Here is a 17,897-nt window from a genome sequence, read left to right as displayed (position 1 = left end):
TGTGGTTGGGGTGCATCAGCACCAAAAGCTGGTTACAATGTAATAATCTGACTTGGTGTTTAATTGATTAAGAGGCAACTGCTCTAAACCCCAAAAGAAGTCAATAGGAAACTGACATGAAACAGTCATCAGAATAGTAGTTTTAGTTTGTGACAGAGACATACTTGTTGATGACAGGTAGCACAACCATTGAAGATTTCCACAGATTAGTCTACTCTGTAGAAGGTGTTGATGTCGGTAAAGCACCTGCATTTACCGATATTAAAGGCCAAGATATCGTGGTGATGATTAAAGAAGCAACCTAAAGATGATGAAAACAATCCAATGTCAAAAACGCTCTGAAGCATTATCTGTTAGCTTACTGGATCACCAAGACCAGCAACAGGAGGAACCGAGACAAGCATATGAGTAGCATATTCGAGAGGAAGTATGCTTCCGAGGCTGGAAAAACAACGGACAAAGTTGGCAAGACAAGCAGAAAACAGGAAGTTATGGAAGTTGTCATAAAAAGAAAGTTTATTGTAAGAGCCTCAGTATCTAAATTGGGCACAATCTATGACGACAACTCCATTGAAGCTTGGACGAGGTGCTTTAAACCTTAATACTTATTGAGTAGCATCAAAGCCCAATTCGTGCAGGCTTACTCGACTCTGACGAAGCTGGGCATGTACCAAAGCTCTTTGTGATGGTGGCCAGAGTCCCCATGTCATACCATGCAGTAAGACAAAACCTATTCATAACTGACTGGCATGAACAGGCTTCGACGTTGTGATTGTGGTTTTGTTGACAAAGTCCTTGGGTAGTATAACTTATGATACTAGAACAAACTAGGTGAGCTTTGAATCTTGATGAAAGTAAGGAAATAAAACAACTGCGAACAGACCCTGCACACAGGGCGCTGACCGCTTTCGGGAACCTCGATTCTGGGGTTTATTAGTGAGTTGAATCCAAAGTCCAAACCCATCAGATCACAGGCAATTCACGCCCAAGAAAATATACCAAACTCACACACGGTTCTTCCCACATCGCTTCCAGCCCCAACACTATACCCCAAAACCAATAAAGCTCCGACTACATTATGCCGGGTTCTGCTCAAGGACTCATGACTAGCAGCACTACACTATATGCAGAGTGTGCAAACATGAAATAAGGCGAGAGATACTTTACTCTAGGTCATGGTCATCTGAGCTGAAAAGGAGTGCATCGAATCCCATCTCCTCCAGCTTCTTCTTCTTAGTCGCACTAGTGCAAGTCCCAGAAACCTCCCTACACGACAAGTTAAACCCAAGTCGTCAACTTTCTCCAGAAGAAAACGCTCGAACACCGGAAAGGCTTCATCCCGGTTCCAGTGAATGGAATCAGGAAGCAAAACAGAGGATTAAATGAAGATCGAAGTTCAATCCCAGATCTTAGAAAGCATTAGAACTAGAGCAAATATATTAAGGAAGAAAAAAAAAGAGAGAATTACCATGACCACTTACCATCCATCTTGTTCGAGTTGGTGCGCGAAAAACTGTCCGACAAAACCCATGCCCATTATAAGCATCTTCCTATCCATATTTAGGGATTGCTGATCGCAGGAGGCAAAACAGCGCAGACTAGAAGGAGGATACCAGCGTCGAAGAAGGGATGCCGATGCCGATGCTCGTGGAAGAATCCGAAATCCAAATCGACATGGAAACGGAGTTGCAGAAATGTAAGATGTTTCCATTTCTGGCAAGTGTGGTGGGGAGGAGACTGTCCGACAACTCCGACTGGGGGAAGTGAACCGGGATTCGTCCTTACGGTGCGTTAAGGGTTCAAAATTCAGAATCGGGTTGAGTTAGGTGCTCAAAACCCTAAAATCGGCCGCTTCGAAACGTTCGAAATCAAGATCTTTATCCCTGATTCTCTTTCGACAGATCCGATTCTGGCTTTTTAAATCATGAGTGTATTCCGAAGCATTTATTTTAAAAATCAAAATTAAAACCAATTATTAATAAGACAGACCCTTTCTACCCTACATGAGCCTGGGCAATGAGATTGTATGAAAGGGTATCAATATGAGTGGATTTTTCATTTCACGAGAGGTGGGTCAGTAATTTGATGTGTTCTTGTGTTTGGAGCCAGTTCCACATAACCTGTTAGGGATTTTTCTCCAAATTACATATTTAAAATGAGAATTTTTTATTGTGAAAGTTATGGGATAGCAATTTTCTTCAAGGTTTCAATCATCCATGAAGTTCAGAAGTTATACCAAATACAGATTAGTGAAGTAAAGAGAAAGAAAGATTAAACACATCAAATATGGGCGAATAAAATAAAACAAAAAGAAAGGAAAAGGATTTCGCATTCCATTAGTGTAGGAGAAATTTTCCACACAATAACAATCACAGTTTAAGAAATGATTTCATGCAATAGTGGTCCACATGATGTAAGAAGAGAAAGTATCGATCCAAATCCAACATGATTAGTAATTTAGGATGTAAGGGGAAGATGTCCCCACACTATCGGCATTGGATCTTTTTCCCTTAAGATTATTTTTTCAGTTATTAATTGGTTAGCGTGATGTTTCATGTTTCATGATTCATGAGTTAAACATTTTTTGTATCCTATCCCAATTATTATTTGGTTGTTGTGACGTTTCATGTTTCATGGGGTCATCATTTTTATCCTTGAAGATTATTTCTCAATTATTAATTGGTTGACCGATGAGGAGGATAACCTTATTATTTTTTGGGAAAAATGTTAATTCAACTAATCGAGCACTAGCATTTCCATGTATCTCTCTTTTTCACATAAAATGACATCGATACCTGTTATGTTTAATATCATTTTATTGCACTTCATTGATACACTCACATATGTTACTTGCTCAGATAGCCCTCTACCCTCTTTAGGTAGAGGGCTATCTGAGCAAGCAGGATTGCTGATAAGGGTTAGGCAAGGACTATGAAAGGGATTAGAGGAGGGGTGGGTAGGGTTGGGAGAGATGTAGAGGGCAGGTGTGGGGGTGGTGGTGGTGGGCTGTTGGAGGAGTTTGGGAGGAGAGGGATGGATACCAGGGGTAACTTGGGGTTTTTATAATACGAGGGGAGAAAGAGACCATAGAACAAGAAATGGGTGTAGAAAGTGTGGGTTTCATTTTCACCTGAAAAGGAGGAGATCATGCAGGCTTGCCCTGTGTTGGAAGAAAAGAGAATGGAGAGGTAACCCGTCAATATCCCACGCCTTTTTTTGAGTTTGCTGGGTTTTGTCCCATGCTTGCATTCTTGTGTTTCATCCTTAAATCCTGCTTAGTACTTACTTCATACGTTTACGTATTAAATTAAAGAGATTTATATATAGTTTTATGCGTCAATTAATCACTCACCCTGTTATAGTTTGAATGAAAAGTCTGGAAATTGGAAATTGCTTGTAAGAAGAGATAAGCATTAATCCTCTATTGGTTTGACTTTCATGTTTGGTGAATGATGATTTATTTGAAAGTAAACCCATTTGCTTGTCTCAACTTTGACTCTGTTCCAAATAAATAAGAACTGGGATGATTTGAAATCGAATAGAAGAGATTGTTCACCGGAATTGGAGCTTTTGAGGTTGTGATGATTTGTAATTGTTCATTGAAAAGATGCCTCTGACCTAACCCATCGTCCCACCCACATGTACGAGCTTCAATAATTCTATGAAACTTGTCTACAAAAAGTCTTTAGCAGATCGGTGAACTGATAAGTCTGTGCTGTTCTTAGCTGTTAAAGTCTCCGTATCCAGAAATATATCCGTTTCGTATCTAATTCTTTCTTGCTGTTACTTGCTTTTCCGAGTAGGAAATTCAAATTAGCCTCCTAAGGATCTGAGTTCAATTCTGGAATTTTATTCAGTTACCCACATGCCAAAGACTTGATATAGTCGTTGATTTAGGAGGATTTGCTCTTGCAGGAGGTCTCTAGCTGGAGGATTACACTATGATTTTTCTTGTTTGGGTAGTGATTTCATGGACAGTGGCTTTTATTCTAGTCATAAAGATCTTCCGGAAACGATCACTCAGTTTCTGCAACCGCATTGTTTCTACAATCCATGCTTCCTTGGCTGTCATTTTGTGTTCTCTCTCTGTTGAAGACTGGAGTTGCCCAGCTTGTCCTTTGGCTTCAAAGTCTTCTCCATCACAGGTATCTCAGTACTCTTCCTGCTAATATCCTCGATTGGAGAGGTTATCTTGTGGGGTGAAAGTTTCTTTTCTTTCAACAAAAATTGGGGATGAACTCGATCTTATTGTTGGACCCTGCAGATGAAAACATTGGCTGTAACTCTTGGTTACCTCGTCTATGATCTTGTATGCTGCCTGTTCGACAACCATGTCAACATAGATAATGTAGTTCATCATCTGGTTAGCATTTTTGGTATTGGGGCTGGCCTTGTCTATGAAAGAGTAAGTACCCTGTTCTCTTCTCCTCGTAAGTGGGATTCGATCCGAAGATCTGGTCACAACAATCCAAGATCTTTATAACAATTTTTTGTTTCAAGGTTTAGATATATTAAATACCTTTTGCATTCAATGAATTATAATTTTTTTTCCCTTGAGGGGATTATCTTTCCATGTGCACTTATACAGGTTCAACTGCAGATTATGATACTGTTTTGTTGATTGAATTTATGCTCTCAAATAGTGTGGATCAGAGTTGATTGCAGCAGTGTGGGTTACAGAGATCTCCAGCCCTTTTCTTCACATGAGGGAATTTCTCAAAGAACTTGGTTACAGAGACACCAACCTCAATTTAGCTGCTGATGTTAGTTCCATTCTTAATGCTCTTGGTCTTTTGTTTTGAGATGAATTTCTCTTACCGTGACTTGGCGAAGGTATAGGTTAAGGTGTACTAATTTTAGTTATATACAGGTTTTGTTTGCAGTAATCTTCTCACTTGGAAGGATGGTCGCCGGACCTTACCTCACTTATGCGACTCTCTCTGCTGACAACCCATTACTCATAAAGGTGAGGTGTTAATCTGCACTAGTGTTTTGTTTTTTTGTCAGTACCTACTCTATAGAAGATGGGAAGGGGGAGAGTTAACAGCCAGGAGTTTGAGACCTCCCGGTGAGTGTGAGCTTAATACACCATAGCTTCACTAACTGCGCTAGATAGTAGTCATTATAATGCTTATTTGTTTTCGGTCAATCACCATATTCTATCTAGGCATAAGAGGATTTGTTCATTAGTAGTGTTCCCAGCTACCATTACCTGACCAACAACCAAATTATGAATTGTTTCTTCTGGTGTTTTGGTTATAGGCCATGGCGCTCGGATTGCAATTAGTGAGTGCTTTCTGGTTCTACAAGATAGCAAGGATGGTGAGGTACAAACTGACAAAGAGTATATCTAAAAAGGAGGCCTAAAGCACGAGGACCCATGTAGAGTTCCAATGACATACGAGGGGAGAAAGAAAAAGGGGGACTAAAGCCTTAGATACATTAATTGGGGTGGGGTGGGGAGAAGAAACAGAAGAAAGAAACGAGTCATTCCATGTTGTTGATCTTCAAACAATCATAAATCATTTCCCGTTTCTCCATTTGTATTGGAGCTTTGACATTTGAAAGAGAGAGAAGACCTAATAAATCTATAGGAGTAAAGAATAATTGCATACAGTTCAAAAATCAATTAAGAATTGAAGTACTTCTGATTGATTTAGCCAATTCATCCTCAACTTTCTGCAAAATTAAAGGGCGACAGCACTTAAGTAGACATTTGTACTCTTCCAATGGAGGGATTTTCTTATTGGCACCCCTAAAAGCTCTCCACATTCTCTCCATGGAGGGTAAGGGTAAGTGATAAAATTCAAGGGAGGAATTTATTTGTGACAATAAGGACATGGTAACAAATCGTCCTAATAAAAAAACCCAACCCTAAAAGGAGAATATGATACACTCCAAATAATCTTTACCAAAAAAAAAAAACACTCCACATAAGAAAGAGGCTCAAAAATAAAAGCTGTATCATACAACACTCAAGGTTTGCAACCCTATTACTAATTGCATAACACTTAATGCTATGTTTTCATTAAGAAAAGGTAAGATTACCTCACGAGATAATAGACATCATGAGTTTCAAACTCGGTTGGCTTTCAAAGAAAGTAGAAACCATGTCCACCACAAGCTCTCATGTCTAAATCCAACCCTGCTCCATTCACACCCCCCCCCCCCCCCCCCCCCCCCCGGGATAGATATGGCTTTGTCGGTTGATGGATTCCCCACCCGACCCATCGGGTACCCTAATAACCTGTACTATTTAATGGTAATGAACTTCCCTTTGCATCCACTTTATCATTGACCTACACCTTTACAAGGGAACAGTATTGTATTTTTTTGTATAGATTTCATTATCAGCATCATAATTTAGACCATTAGCAGTCCACCTTCTGGACCATGAACTGAACCATGGATCTGAACACTAGGGAGTCTGATACTTTGAAGTCTGGATCCTCTCCAGCACGCCAATGCATCCAGCGCACATCGGATGGCTGGCAGCACCCGGGCACGCACCTCCAGATGCTGCCAGCCATCCGATGCACACTGGACATACTGGTTTTGCTGGAGAGGATCTGGGTTTGCTACTCAGCTCCAGCTTAAGAACATTGGCTAAAAGACTGACATTAAGCTTGGGATCAAAACTACTAATTGCACACATATGTACAGCATTCCAGCTTACAGGGAGGAAGGGGAACCATGATATTGGAAAATGATACATGGATATCAGTAAAAGTCAAGACAGCCTGAAACTTAGGAATGAGCGCTGCTATTTGCCTTCTGCAAGACTGACTTGAGAACTGAAGCAATTCTATGGGCCATATGTTGCTCCATGAACATCTCTTTCACCCTCTCATAGCCCTTCTTTCCCATTGTCAACCTTCTCTCGACATGTGTGGCAAGTTTCACAATATTCATTGCCAAAGGAGTGACACCCTCTTTACCGACAGGATGCAACAAACCAGTGGAACCATTGACCACAATCTCTGTAGTACCTCCAGCTACTGTTCCCTGATGTAATTTTCAGCAAGAATGATAATCCCACCAATGATATGGATTGAAAGGCTAATACACAAACTTGTAAGACCTTAATGACTAATAGCATGATTTCACACATTTTCATTGAAAAAGAACTATTCCTTTTTTTTTTTTTTTTGGAGCCGTGGGTGGGGGTGGGATATGGACAATCATTACCATCTTGGTCAAAAGGTCATATCTTCAACAACAAATGACAGTAAGTTTAATTTATTAGATTGACATATACGAACTACCTGCAGCACAGTTGTTCACGATATACATATCCATCAAACGTCAAACAAGTTTATATCTGTTTTTGTAACTAAGCAACACGAGCAACAACATAAACCCCGTTGAAATGGGAATCTCATATCATTTTTATCTTGCCTTTTGACTTCCAAACAGAGGGAAGTTTCAATCATGTCATAAGGTGGGTAAAATGTGAGGCTAAATATCAAGAAATTAGTAGATATTCCATGAGGTTCAAAAGATGGATCAACTGAATGTGCTTAGGGATGGAAAGGAAGGAAACATTTTTTTGAACTGGGTAGTACATTTTTGTGCTTTCAGAAATAGGATGAATTGTTTATGAAGATACAGGGCCCATCTAGCATCCAAGGGGCACAATTCATGGAAAATAACCTCCTGCAGCCTTTTGGCTGACATGGATGGAAAGGAAGGAAACATTTTTTGCATTGACGAGTGAAATGGAGATGTGAACCGTGTAGAATACAGAATGAGTAAGCCTATGGGCAACGGAGGGACAGGGGGTTTTCTCACCTTGGCCATTCACTGATGTATTAACCAAGGATATTTTCTTTGGAAGGTGACACTGTTTACAGTTTTCTGGGACACAAAGGAATTTAAGGACAAAGCACTATTGCCACCATCATCTGCATGGTATATAATAAGACTTGAACTCCATCAACGGGAAGATGTCATTGGCATGTAATTTTGTGCATGTTGTACTCAGAGAATGCTTTTACCGTTTTACAGTTTCTTTCCCCCGATTCAACAATAGAATTTTAAGGCATCAATTTAAAAAATAAATAAAAATAAAAGATTAAATATACTAAATAATAATCCTCCTCATACTTCGAGCTTTGAAGATGATGAGAAGTTAGAAGGTACAAATCACCCTGTGTATGTATAGTGTAGCTGAAGCATATACAGCAGAAGCAGATACAAGATCATCAAACATGCAGGAAATGCAAACATCAAAGAAAACAAATAAATAAGAGTACAAAGTGAAAGATCAAACCTTTTGAAATCCTACTTCCTATGTTATAAGAGCTCAACTGATAGGAGAGAACAACAAATTCTACATTCTGTGCCTAGGGGATCCATTACCCTATTGAGCTGATCAACAACTGCATCAAGCTCAATTCTAACAAACATGTGAACAGAAAAAGCAACAAACAAAAAGGAAGGATGTATGAAGAAATACATGTTCTAAAGATGTCACATTTGTACAGATGCATGCTAAAGTCTAATTATCAAATACCAAACATGCACATAGTGAACTAAGTACAGGATTTACCAAAACAGGGAGCAGAAATGCCATAGCTTCAATGGTTATCCGTCCAAAGCACTCTCCCCGGGCCTAAAGATTAATTAAATGGTCAAGCTTCTACAAAAAACTGCAACCTTGTTCATCTCCAAAAAAAAAATTTATACAAAGAACAACTATATATTTGGATTCCATGAAATAGAAAAAAGGGACTAAAAAACAAATCCAAATTAACAAACAATCAGATAAAGAAACAATTAAAGGGTAGAGGCTGAATGTGGACAGCCTGAGAATAAAAACGAATGATATATTCTCTCAAGCTGATGGAGATAACATGTATAATGATATCTGAGTTACTGATAAAGAAAAAAAGAGAAAATAAAGATTTGAGGACAAAATATTTCAAGTTTGGGTATGGATAAACCTTGATCCTTTCGCCTATGTAAAATATAAGTTACCAGCAAAGGAAAATCCTACATGCAATTTTGAGTCTCTGATAAGGGCATCAGTTTAAGATAGGATCTCTAGTTTTAGAGTTTTTATCTCTCAAGGGTTAAAGTTTCCAATGACAACCGCTTAAAACCCAAACTGCAGGCGGGCGTCATTTCCCCATGCAAAACACTGTAGCACCCCCTATAAAAAGTCTTAAATACCCCCTCCAACGCCTGAAACTGCACAGGGCCATCGGAGGGAACCTCCCCCTTATCTTAATAGCAGTCAAAGATAAAATTTTATTAGGCAATAAATGGGGGGGTGGATGCTATCCCCTACCCTTACATATATTTATTTTTCCTTTTTTCAATAAGTAACAATTTATTTACTAAAAAATAAAGAAAACATAGGGTTTAATAATGCTCCAAAAGAAGGTAGATGCAGTGATGCAGATCCAGGGTTTCAAAACCTGACTCGGATCACTTATGGGCCCACCCACCAACAAGTAGCAATGGGTTCCCACGGAAGCGCTCCTGCATCATGCAGATATAGCACACAACAAAAACAAAGAGAAGAAACCACAGGCCTGACCACTCCTAACAATGTAATACTATTTCCACAACACAACCTTGGATAGAACACTCTTTGCTTGGCTAGTTCATGAAGACAACTCATTGACCAATCTAGGATTTGATTGGAAAAAGCAATCCATCCTGGAGGCAAGGGATTGACTGAATCTGACCATATGTGCTAATCTCCAAGACTCATCTACATGCGTAGACAGTAGACATCCAAGATAACATTGGCAGATTTCCTTCCCCAATCAATCTATCAATTTTCAGAGACATAAACATATAGTTAAAAGGCATTGAATACTTTGTATTGGGAAAAAATTTTCTGATGAATTTCCAAAATTTCAGCTGAATTCCTTCTTTCTCACTCATGGTACATGGACATATTCTCACGGAAACTCCTTTCTTTTTTTTCCTTATCCTAATTCTTATATTCTTCGGCTTTTATTTCCCGTATTTTGTACCTCTTAGGCCCTTTCAATATGTCAGTTTGTTTTTCCAATATTCTTTTGTGCAGGTAGGTAAAATCCTAACCCTATTTTTAGAGAAAATGAAATAGAACCTGCCGATAAATTCCAGAACCAACGAAAACAGATTGATATAACTAATAGCAAATATGATTTTAAAGAGAAAATAAAATACAAGATTATGGAATAGCAAGACAGATTTGTAAGAAGTAATAAAACTGAATTCAGAACTAGAAGGTAAGGAGAAATCGAAAGTCAGAAACCTGGAATAAGAATAAGGAAGAAATATGGTATATCAATATCAGCAAACCAAAACCCAGAAAACTTGGACTTTTCTCTGGGATCTGGTCAATCAGATGAGCACTGGAAATGAAATTTCTCAGTAACATAAGACAAATCTCTCTATACCGTTCTACAAATAATTGATGTCCCTGCTCTACAGAACACAGTACTATAGTTTAGATTTTGGAGATTGACTGAATGATGATACTTGAACTACTTGAAACATCTCATTCTGCGCCCGTCAGAGTCTAAAATTAAACTAGAACTTGAAAGTATGGGAAAGAGAACCACATTGTGGACAATTATGGCAAACATGGCATGTGCGCAGCAAAGGAAACTTTACTTTTGCCAGCATTTCCCAAAAGAAAAAAAATATATACTAATATGTACCAAATTGGAACACATAGGAAGTAAGGACTTTTTTCTTTTTTTTTTTTTTTTTTGGGGGGGGGAGGGGTGTGGGCGTGTGGGGTGGGGTTATTTTAAACACTTGAACTGAATGGTAGGCATGCAAATACCTGAGAGTTCTGGACAAGAATATCTATCGCAGCCAGATAAGGAGCAACAGTCAAGGTCTTGTTGACAAAGTGAACCTGATCCTGAATTTTTTTCTCAATTACAAAGTCACGCAGTTCTCTTTCGAACTTGGTCTGAGCAGTCATATCACTTCCCACTATTACTGCATGCAATGATGGCACCTGGACCTTCTTTTCTTGGATAAATTGCAAGCTTTCAAAGAAGGCACTGAGAAATAAGTCTTGACCTTTGCCACGTGAAACACCTGCATTTATCTCACACTAAGTACTCAAAAACACAAAATCATGCAGATTTTGTCAACAACAATGACAGCTAGATATATCAGCAAAAACAATAATGAATACTTTCCCCTCTCATCCAAGATGCCAAAGAATTATGAAGCATAATGTGGACTTAAAAGAGGGGGTTTTAGTAATCTGGGACCCAGCCCAGAAACTCATGCCTAAATTCAAAAAATCAACTATATGATTTATGGATTTGAGCAACCAAATCCAACAACAAAACTTTAACCAATGAAAGGACTTTGACAATGCCTTTTTTTTCTTCTTCTTTTTAATATGGTTTATCAAACAACCAGGTCTATCATGGTACTAGTCAAAGCATAGCATGGTAGCTCCCTGGAACATAAAGTGCATACTATTAATGATGGCAAAGAGAACATCTTCATTCCGCACTCCAAGGGACTCTCGGACATGTTCACGAAGAATCCTTTTGGCCACATTATCTTCTGCTACTTCCATCAATTCTTTGCTATTCCCAAGATGAACAACATGAGTTTCAGGCATCTTGATCCTGCAGGTTAAAATAACGTAAATGAAGAAAGCCTCCAAAAATAAAAAATAAATAAATAAGGGACAAGTATACAGTATGAAAAATAAAGGTGAGTATTAAATGCAGTGATAAAACGTAGTTTTCTTATGCATTCACTGGCACATGTGTAGTACGTTGAATTTCCAAACCCAATGGAAAAGAACTAGGAAATGATAAAATATCTTAGAATCTATATCATGGACCAATCACATGGGACTGTAGAAATGTCTCCTGACTTAAACCATCCCACTCGAATCCTAAGGGTACCCACCTTTAAATCTCTCCCTCCTTGCGGATGATTGGACAAGATGATGAAAAACTGGTGCTAATGGTGTTTCTTGATCGGCACTTTTAACTAATACCAAATGTCTAACCCTAATTTTCATTAAATGTGCATTGCATTTTTCACAAGAAAGATGTAACTTGTTCTTCACAGCCTCTCTCGTCTCATCAATCAAAGTATATCATTGGGAAACATCATACAAGACAGAAACTAGCTGAACCAAGGTAACTCCCATTATTGGCAACTTGTTCATCTTTAGTCTTTACCAACGGTGTTCTAACACTAGTGTCAAAACACGTTTAAAAACTGCTGCAAAGAATCAGTTGAGATTGAGACTTTAGAGGAAAACTTAGTAACCCTCAGAGTAATACTAAACGGTAGAACCACAAAATAATCAATACTACGATTCTTAAGCAAGAAAGTAACAAACAAAACTAAAAGGTTTACCATAAAGTTGCTAGTAGCAAGATGACAATCTTTCTGTTAATTTTCCTTGTTCTTCTTCTATCTTTCTTGAGACGAATAATCTCTCTCTTATTTCGCATTTTCAACAAGCCATTCACTCAGTAAATAAAATGAAAAACAGCTTCCAGTTTCTTCTCTTTTTATTTCTAAATAGAAGGGGGGAGAAATTATGAAAAAATATACAAGTACCGCCATTCACATTACTAAATCATCATTATCATCATCATTAACAACACTGCTCAATGATGTGCTTTTAAGAACAGTTAGTTTATACACAATATTACACGAACTACAGTGCTAACAACAAATGGCTGACCAGGCCAAACAGTGAGAAGCATATAGATTTAGGATGAAATGAGTCTTTAAGAACAGTTAGTTCCACACTAAGGTATGTAAATGGACAAATAGCTCCCTTTAGATATTATTAGAATGCCCTAGAGGACTTTAAAGAGCTAACCTTCATGCTGCTGTATTATGCCTGTGAACATCTTCAGCAACGGAAATTAAGTAACTGAAGAGCATAAAGTCACACAATTGTACTCAGAACATAGTAGATCCTTCACATTTTCCAGATGACAGAACTAAATTACAACTAAACTAAGAACACAAGAACTGGCCAAACAAAGCTCCCAGGGGAAAAAATTAGAGCTGTCAGTGTCCTAAAGCTTTACACAAAATATTAACCACTTTCCGTAACAGAGAACCAAACTGAAGTTGTGTTAAGAAAATGCAATCATTGTCGATCTTAACAATGCCGGTGGCATACCCTAAACGTTCTCGAGTCCTATTCTTCCAGTATTCTGCCGTTGTATGTGAATCAATCATGGCACTTGCAACATAAGGGAGGTGCTTAACATACTCCATCTTGAAGTAATGCCCTCGCATTTCATGAATCCACCACAAAATCTTTGGAAGAACACGAGTAACATCCTCCTTAAGAACAGCATCCAGCCATTTTCCAGCAACGGCAGTGTTTAGAACAACCAAATCAGCTTTAAGAGCCGTATCTAGAGCTTCTTGACTCCTTGCAGGAAAGACCTGACAATGTGAGGAAAACCACATTTAGAAGCTATGGGAGTACGGAGAATACCCTTTCCACCAAAATGAACAAGGTAAAAGAAAGTAAACTAACAGGCTTTCTAAGCCAGCATATGTTTTAAGCAAAATATCAGAGTAAAATTAGAAAGAGACATTATTGCTATATTTGATACAGCAGTGCTAATCTCGAACCAGTGAAGTCTAGCGGGAGATCAGCTTGTGACATGACCACAGGGAAAAAGGACAAATCATCTTGGGAGAAAATATTATAGCTTACTCAAAACAACCCATGTGCTTATAAAATTCTGGTCAAACTTCAAAGGGTCTTTCAATCAAGGGGAACAATCCAGTGAACTTGGGTTTAAAACTGATGGTCAGAATGACACTAATAACTTGCTTGAATTAGGAAACCAAACTCTGACAATAAGTTCAAAACAGAATCAATGGATGAACTGAATTTATTAAATCAATGAACTTGAAAATTGAGATTTTGAAGAAATAGACTTCAAGTAGGACTTCTAAAATCAATGAATAGGTTCCTGATTTGAAATAGAATTTACAAACAAAACTGGAAATAGAAATCAGAGACGAAATTGAAGAAGATAGGGCAGAATAATAATCAGATTAATGTTAAGAAAGCAATATGGAAACAGAAAAAGTACTAGCCGCGGGATGGTGTAGAAAGATAGCACAAACTGACCTAAATCAATGATTAGAACGGTAGAAAATAAGAGAAGAATATAATCAGGAATCCCACCTGATTTGCAGAGCTGGAATCCCACTAATACCCCAACACAGGATCCCATCAGGGTTCACTACTGAATCTCACAGCAATTAAACACTCAAATCCCACAGATGCAAGCCTAAATCCAAAGACTAAAACAAATAAAAAGCCTTTCATTAAATTATCAAAATTCGTGGGTAAGGCATTGCCCAATGCCCTAACGTATGTTTAAATAAAAGACTCTAAACAGGTCTCAAACTAAGCCTAATACTCCTCCAGATGAGAGCTTGCTATGGAGTTAGTCTACTACCACTAGAACTCATAACAAAAAAAGAAGAAACAACTTAAACAAGGCTGGACTCATAGAGACCTAATACAGCCTATGTAGGACATTTTAATAACAATTAAAAATAAATAAATAAGACTCTAACTAGACAACCTAATAAGGGTGATCGGTAATCCTGAATTCCTACCTCCTACCCATATTTTAGACCTATTAAAGTGGGCTATTACAAAGAAACCCGCTGGACCAAAGGCCTAGAAACATGTAATCCAAGGCTTAGTTCTGCTAAATAAGCTCACTTCTGAGTTTTATCTGCATCAATTTTGGGCTGGCATTTCACTGGGGCCCATTATCTGATGGGAAAGATCAAAATCACAGGTTTAACCCAAATTCAGGTTACAAAACCAGGAGATGCAATGGTAATTTTTGCGAGGTTGAACCAGTCTCTAGTTATATCCATCTATTCTATTTTCTATATCATGCTAAAAACCTTTTGAAAAGTAACGAAACTAAGAATAAACAGTCATGTAAGCAATTCCCATGCACGCAAGAGGGAAAAAATTAGTCAGACAAATACATGGAAAGAAAATAAATTAAGGCCATGGTGTACTTTCCTTGGAATATGGTCCATTTTGTATCATCATAACATAATCCATGTAAATTTGATAGAAAATGTTTGTAAAAATATTAAACATCCTAGGGGTAACTTTTACTCTGCAATCTTGAATGCCTAATAATGCTGGTTTATCAATACAGTGATGCCTTGGTAAAAATAAATGAGACAACTAAAGTCTACATTCCCAACAATGTGAATGACGATGAATCTCTTGGAAATAAATAGAATAACAGCCAACCAAATTAGTGAGAAAGAACAAAATTATGTATCAGGAGCATATTTTTTAAATAAATATTATGACAATATGTTACCTGCACTCCTCGGTCCACCATCTTTTGCTCTAGACTGTATAGAACTTCATCTGTTTCAATTGGCCGTTGGATAGTAATCCAAACAACTTGTGCACCGACACTTCTTAAAAGAAATGCTAGCTCCATCAACAACAATGGTCCACCTGCATTAAAATGCCCTTTTGAATCCTCCATAAATAAACAAATTACCTGATATGCCAAGTTATAACTTCAGAAAATCAAAATGAATGAATTATACATGACAAGTACTTCTATGTGTTCCCCCTGTCATATATAATTTCATACATGAGCGGATTGTAATAATAATAACTGCAGTAGAAAATCTGTATTATTTGGCACCCTGCTACCCCTTCAATGGATTAATGACCAATCTAGAGATGAGAACTCATTCCACTAGATATTCATGATAGAAGCAGCAGACCTAGCATGTCCAAAAACATGCAATCAGCATCAAACTTGACCCGTACTGCAATTTAAAGATGAAGGACCTTTCTTTGCATACACTACTATCACACTAAGCACGAAAGAAAGTGCGCCAACTAGTACCACTTCAACAATAGTCCCTTCAAGTATAATGATCCATTTAATCAAGTGTGGACCGTGTGGTAGCAGGTCAGGGGCTAAAACGAGTGAATGTATCTATTCTGATAGCAGGTCAGGGGCTCAAAGGAGTAAATGGAATTTTATTTCTCACAGCAATGAAACCCCATGTCGAACCAGTCCAAATTATTGAACTTCTTGAAATTCCTAATAACGCGCGAAACATAACTGAGCTTTCTCCTGTAGGTTAGTTGAGTACTTGAGTTTAATGAATAACAGTTAAACACGAAGACTGTGGATAATCAGGCTACAGTTAACATGTCGATCAAGAAAACAGATAGCGTGGTCAGTGATAGTAATACATACATTGCTACTCCATGGCACAACATATGAGCTCCCTTCTTGGTACCAAGAAATGTAGTTTTACAAGGTGGTTATAAGAAAAGTGTTCACAGAAATCCATTACAGAGAAAAAAATATATATATGGATGAAAACAAGAAATGGAAACTGAAAAAGCAAAACACTAAAATAACGACAGAGAGATAGGAGGAGTACCAGACAAAGATAGTTCATGAGAAACCAGCAGGACAAGCTTCGCCCTCATAAAGTCGAGCGGATTCGCAACGCTTCCTGTCGGCGGAGCTACATGGATGAGAACGCCTGAACCTTCATAATTTCGATCGCAGGAGTCGAATGCAGCTTTGATGATGAACACAATAGCGGTTGAAATCGAAAATATGACGATAAGCATCAACAGCCATCTCTTCTGGAACTTGATCCAACCTACCGACTGTCTCGCCATGTTTGTTTTTATAAAATCTTTCTCTCTCGTATTGCCAAAGATTCCTGCATTTTAGGGTTTCGAGTTCTGCACTTTTTATAGTAAATGGTATGCTCTGGAAATTGGAATGCAGGGCTCTTTCTTTCAGAACGTATTCACAGTTCAGATGCCTTCTACTCTATTGACTCTATTTTCTTCAATCTGGTATTACGGGTTCTTACTTGTCAGTCCTATTACCCCTTACACCCCACAAAAAAAAAAAAATAGAGGTCTTGTTACCTTTTTTCTTGAGGTAGGGTCTATGTGCCATAATGTAATTTTCTACGTTTTTGAGAGGTGGGGTTAGGTTAGGAAAGGTCAAAGAAGACTAATCATGCCTCCACTGAGCAGTCTCTCTCCTCATCCTCCTTATCTTGTCTCTCTTAGGTTTGCCCTCCTTCCATTCAACCATCTGATGAAGGATTAGGGCACCCCTTGATGTTCAGTTCCTTTGGAGAATTGTGTCCAAGCAATGTCCTGTTGTACTTTATTTTTCATGGGAACTACAAATAAGCTAGATAAGTCATTTTTTTTCAACAAAATATAAGCTAGATTTTTTTTTTTTTTTCACAGAACAATTTTTCTTTCACGAACTTTTTTAAATGTTGACTCAATTGGAACTCGTGGTGGTTTGTGTGTCTTGTGGATGCATTATGCGTCTTTGTAGGTTAACTATAGCTTAGGACTAATTTATTGTATAGTTAAAAACTCATATGATGTTTAACTTTGATGAATGTCTTTTATTTATGGCCCTCCTATGGCTTTAGATTATTCGTTTTTTTTTTTTTTTTTTTACAAGAACTTAGGTATATGACAATGTAATCTCAGAGCTTGGTTGATTTTGTGAGAGTTCAATGAAATCCTTAATGGTGGTGAGAAGCAAGATGGCAATCAAAAAGCCACTCTTAGTATTAAAGTATTTCAAGGATTTGTGGACAAGTATGCTTTAAATGAACTAGGTTTAAATGGGCACAGGATCTTTAGGTCTTGATGATTGAACTTATATTTGCATGTTTATTACCGAGCACTCCTTTTTCACCTCGACTAGTATTGGGGAAGCTTGGGCCATTTGATTGGGTGTTAGGGCAAACTTTAATGATGGCCTCCACGGAATAATTATTCATTCGGATCACTAAGCTCTTATAACTTGTTTTGTTGGACTCCTCCATCACCAAGTTGAAGCCTCCACCATTAT

The 17,897-nt window shown here is 38.1% G+C and overlaps 3 protein-coding genes across 7 annotated transcripts in view; 1 reads left to right on the top strand and 2 right to left on the bottom strand.

The window, feature by feature from the left end:
• The window catches only part of LOC122091978 (protein YeeZ), a 6,062-nt gene extending 4,150 nt beyond the window's left edge, over positions 1-1,912 (bottom strand). Inside the window, exons 1-4 of the mRNA XM_042662249.1 lie at positions 1,482-1,912; positions 1,168-1,266; positions 363-441; positions 165-246 (exon numbers count right to left, since the gene is read on the bottom strand). Coding sequence (XP_042518183.1) covers positions 165-246; positions 363-441; positions 1,168-1,266; positions 1,482-1,711 — 490 coding nt within the window. The 5' untranslated portion in view covers positions 1,712-1,912. The remainder of the gene's footprint in view (positions 1-164; positions 247-362; positions 442-1,167; positions 1,267-1,481) is intronic.
• Positions 1,913-3,038: 1,126 nt separating this feature from the next.
• On the top strand, positions 3,039-5,629 carry LOC122091295 (TLC domain-containing protein 5-like). Of its 4 annotated transcripts, none has more exons than XM_042661160.1 (6): positions 3,039-3,188; positions 3,916-4,145; positions 4,265-4,405; positions 4,644-4,763; positions 4,871-4,966; positions 5,263-5,629. In XM_042661160.1, exons 2-6 carry the CDS (start codon positions 3,942-3,944, stop codon positions 5,365-5,367), a joined length of 666 nt encoding a protein of 221 aa, XP_042517094.1. In that variant the 5' UTR covers positions 3,039-3,188; positions 3,916-3,941; the 3' UTR covers positions 5,368-5,629. The 4 variants fall into 4 exon arrangements, with proteins under 4 accessions (XP_042517094.1, XP_042517095.1, XP_042517092.1 ...); XM_042661161.1 differs by lacking the exon at positions 3,039-3,188 and adding an exon at positions 3,432-3,641; XM_042661158.1 differs by lacking the exon at positions 3,039-3,188 and adding an exon at positions 3,432-3,708.
• Positions 5,630-6,620: 991 nt separating this feature from the next.
• LOC122092108 lies at positions 6,621-16,883 on the bottom strand. Of its 2 annotated transcripts, none has more exons than XM_042662424.1 (7): positions 16,438-16,883; positions 15,342-15,484; positions 13,229-13,407; positions 11,449-11,603; positions 10,793-11,055; positions 8,552-8,614; positions 6,621-7,005 (listed from the first exon to the last, which is right to left on the bottom strand). In XM_042662424.1, the coding sequence occupies exons 1-7, from the start codon at positions 16,682-16,684 to the stop codon at positions 6,748-6,750; spliced, it is 1,308 nt and encodes a 435-aa protein (XP_042518358.1). In that variant the 5' UTR covers positions 16,685-16,883; the 3' UTR covers positions 6,621-6,747. The 2 variants fall into 2 exon arrangements, with proteins under 2 accessions (XP_042518358.1, XP_042518357.1); XM_042662423.1 differs by having other exon boundaries at positions 13,136-13,407; positions 16,438-16,881.
• Between the last annotated feature and the right edge of the window lie 1,014 nt (positions 16,884-17,897).

The sequence above is a fragment of the Macadamia integrifolia genome, chromosome 10, assembly GCF_013358625.1.
Source record: "Macadamia integrifolia cultivar HAES 741 chromosome 10, SCU_Mint_v3, whole genome shotgun sequence".
Classification (NCBI taxonomy): Eukaryota; Viridiplantae; Streptophyta; class Magnoliopsida; order Proteales; family Proteaceae; genus Macadamia; species Macadamia integrifolia.
This window is presented reverse-complemented; position numbering and strand designations above follow the sequence as displayed.

Coding starts and splice junctions, on each gene's coding strand:
- LOC122091295 (XM_042661160.1), top strand. CDS start 3,942: ATGATTTTTCTTGTTTGGGTAGTGATTTCATGGACAGTGGCTTTTATT. Junction 4,406..4,643: donor CTGGCCTTGTCTATGAAAGA/GTAAGTACCCTG, acceptor GCTCTCAAATAG/TGTGGATCAGAGTTGATTGC. Junction 4,764..4,870: donor ACCTCAATTTAGCTGCTGAT/GTTAGTTCCATT, acceptor AGTTATATACAG/GTTTTGTTTGCAGTAATCTT.
- LOC122092108 (XM_042662423.1), bottom strand. CDS start 16,684: ATGGCGAGACAGTCGGTAGGTTGGATCAAGTTCCAGAAGAGATGGCTG. Junction 11,604..13,135: donor AGGACTCGAGAACGTTTAGG/GTATGCCACCGG, acceptor TTTAACCTGCAG/GATCAAGATGCCTGAAACTC. Junction 7,006..8,551: donor CATTTCTGCTCCCTGTTTTG/GTAAATCCTGTA, acceptor AAATTACATCAG/GGAACAGTAGCTGGAGGTAC.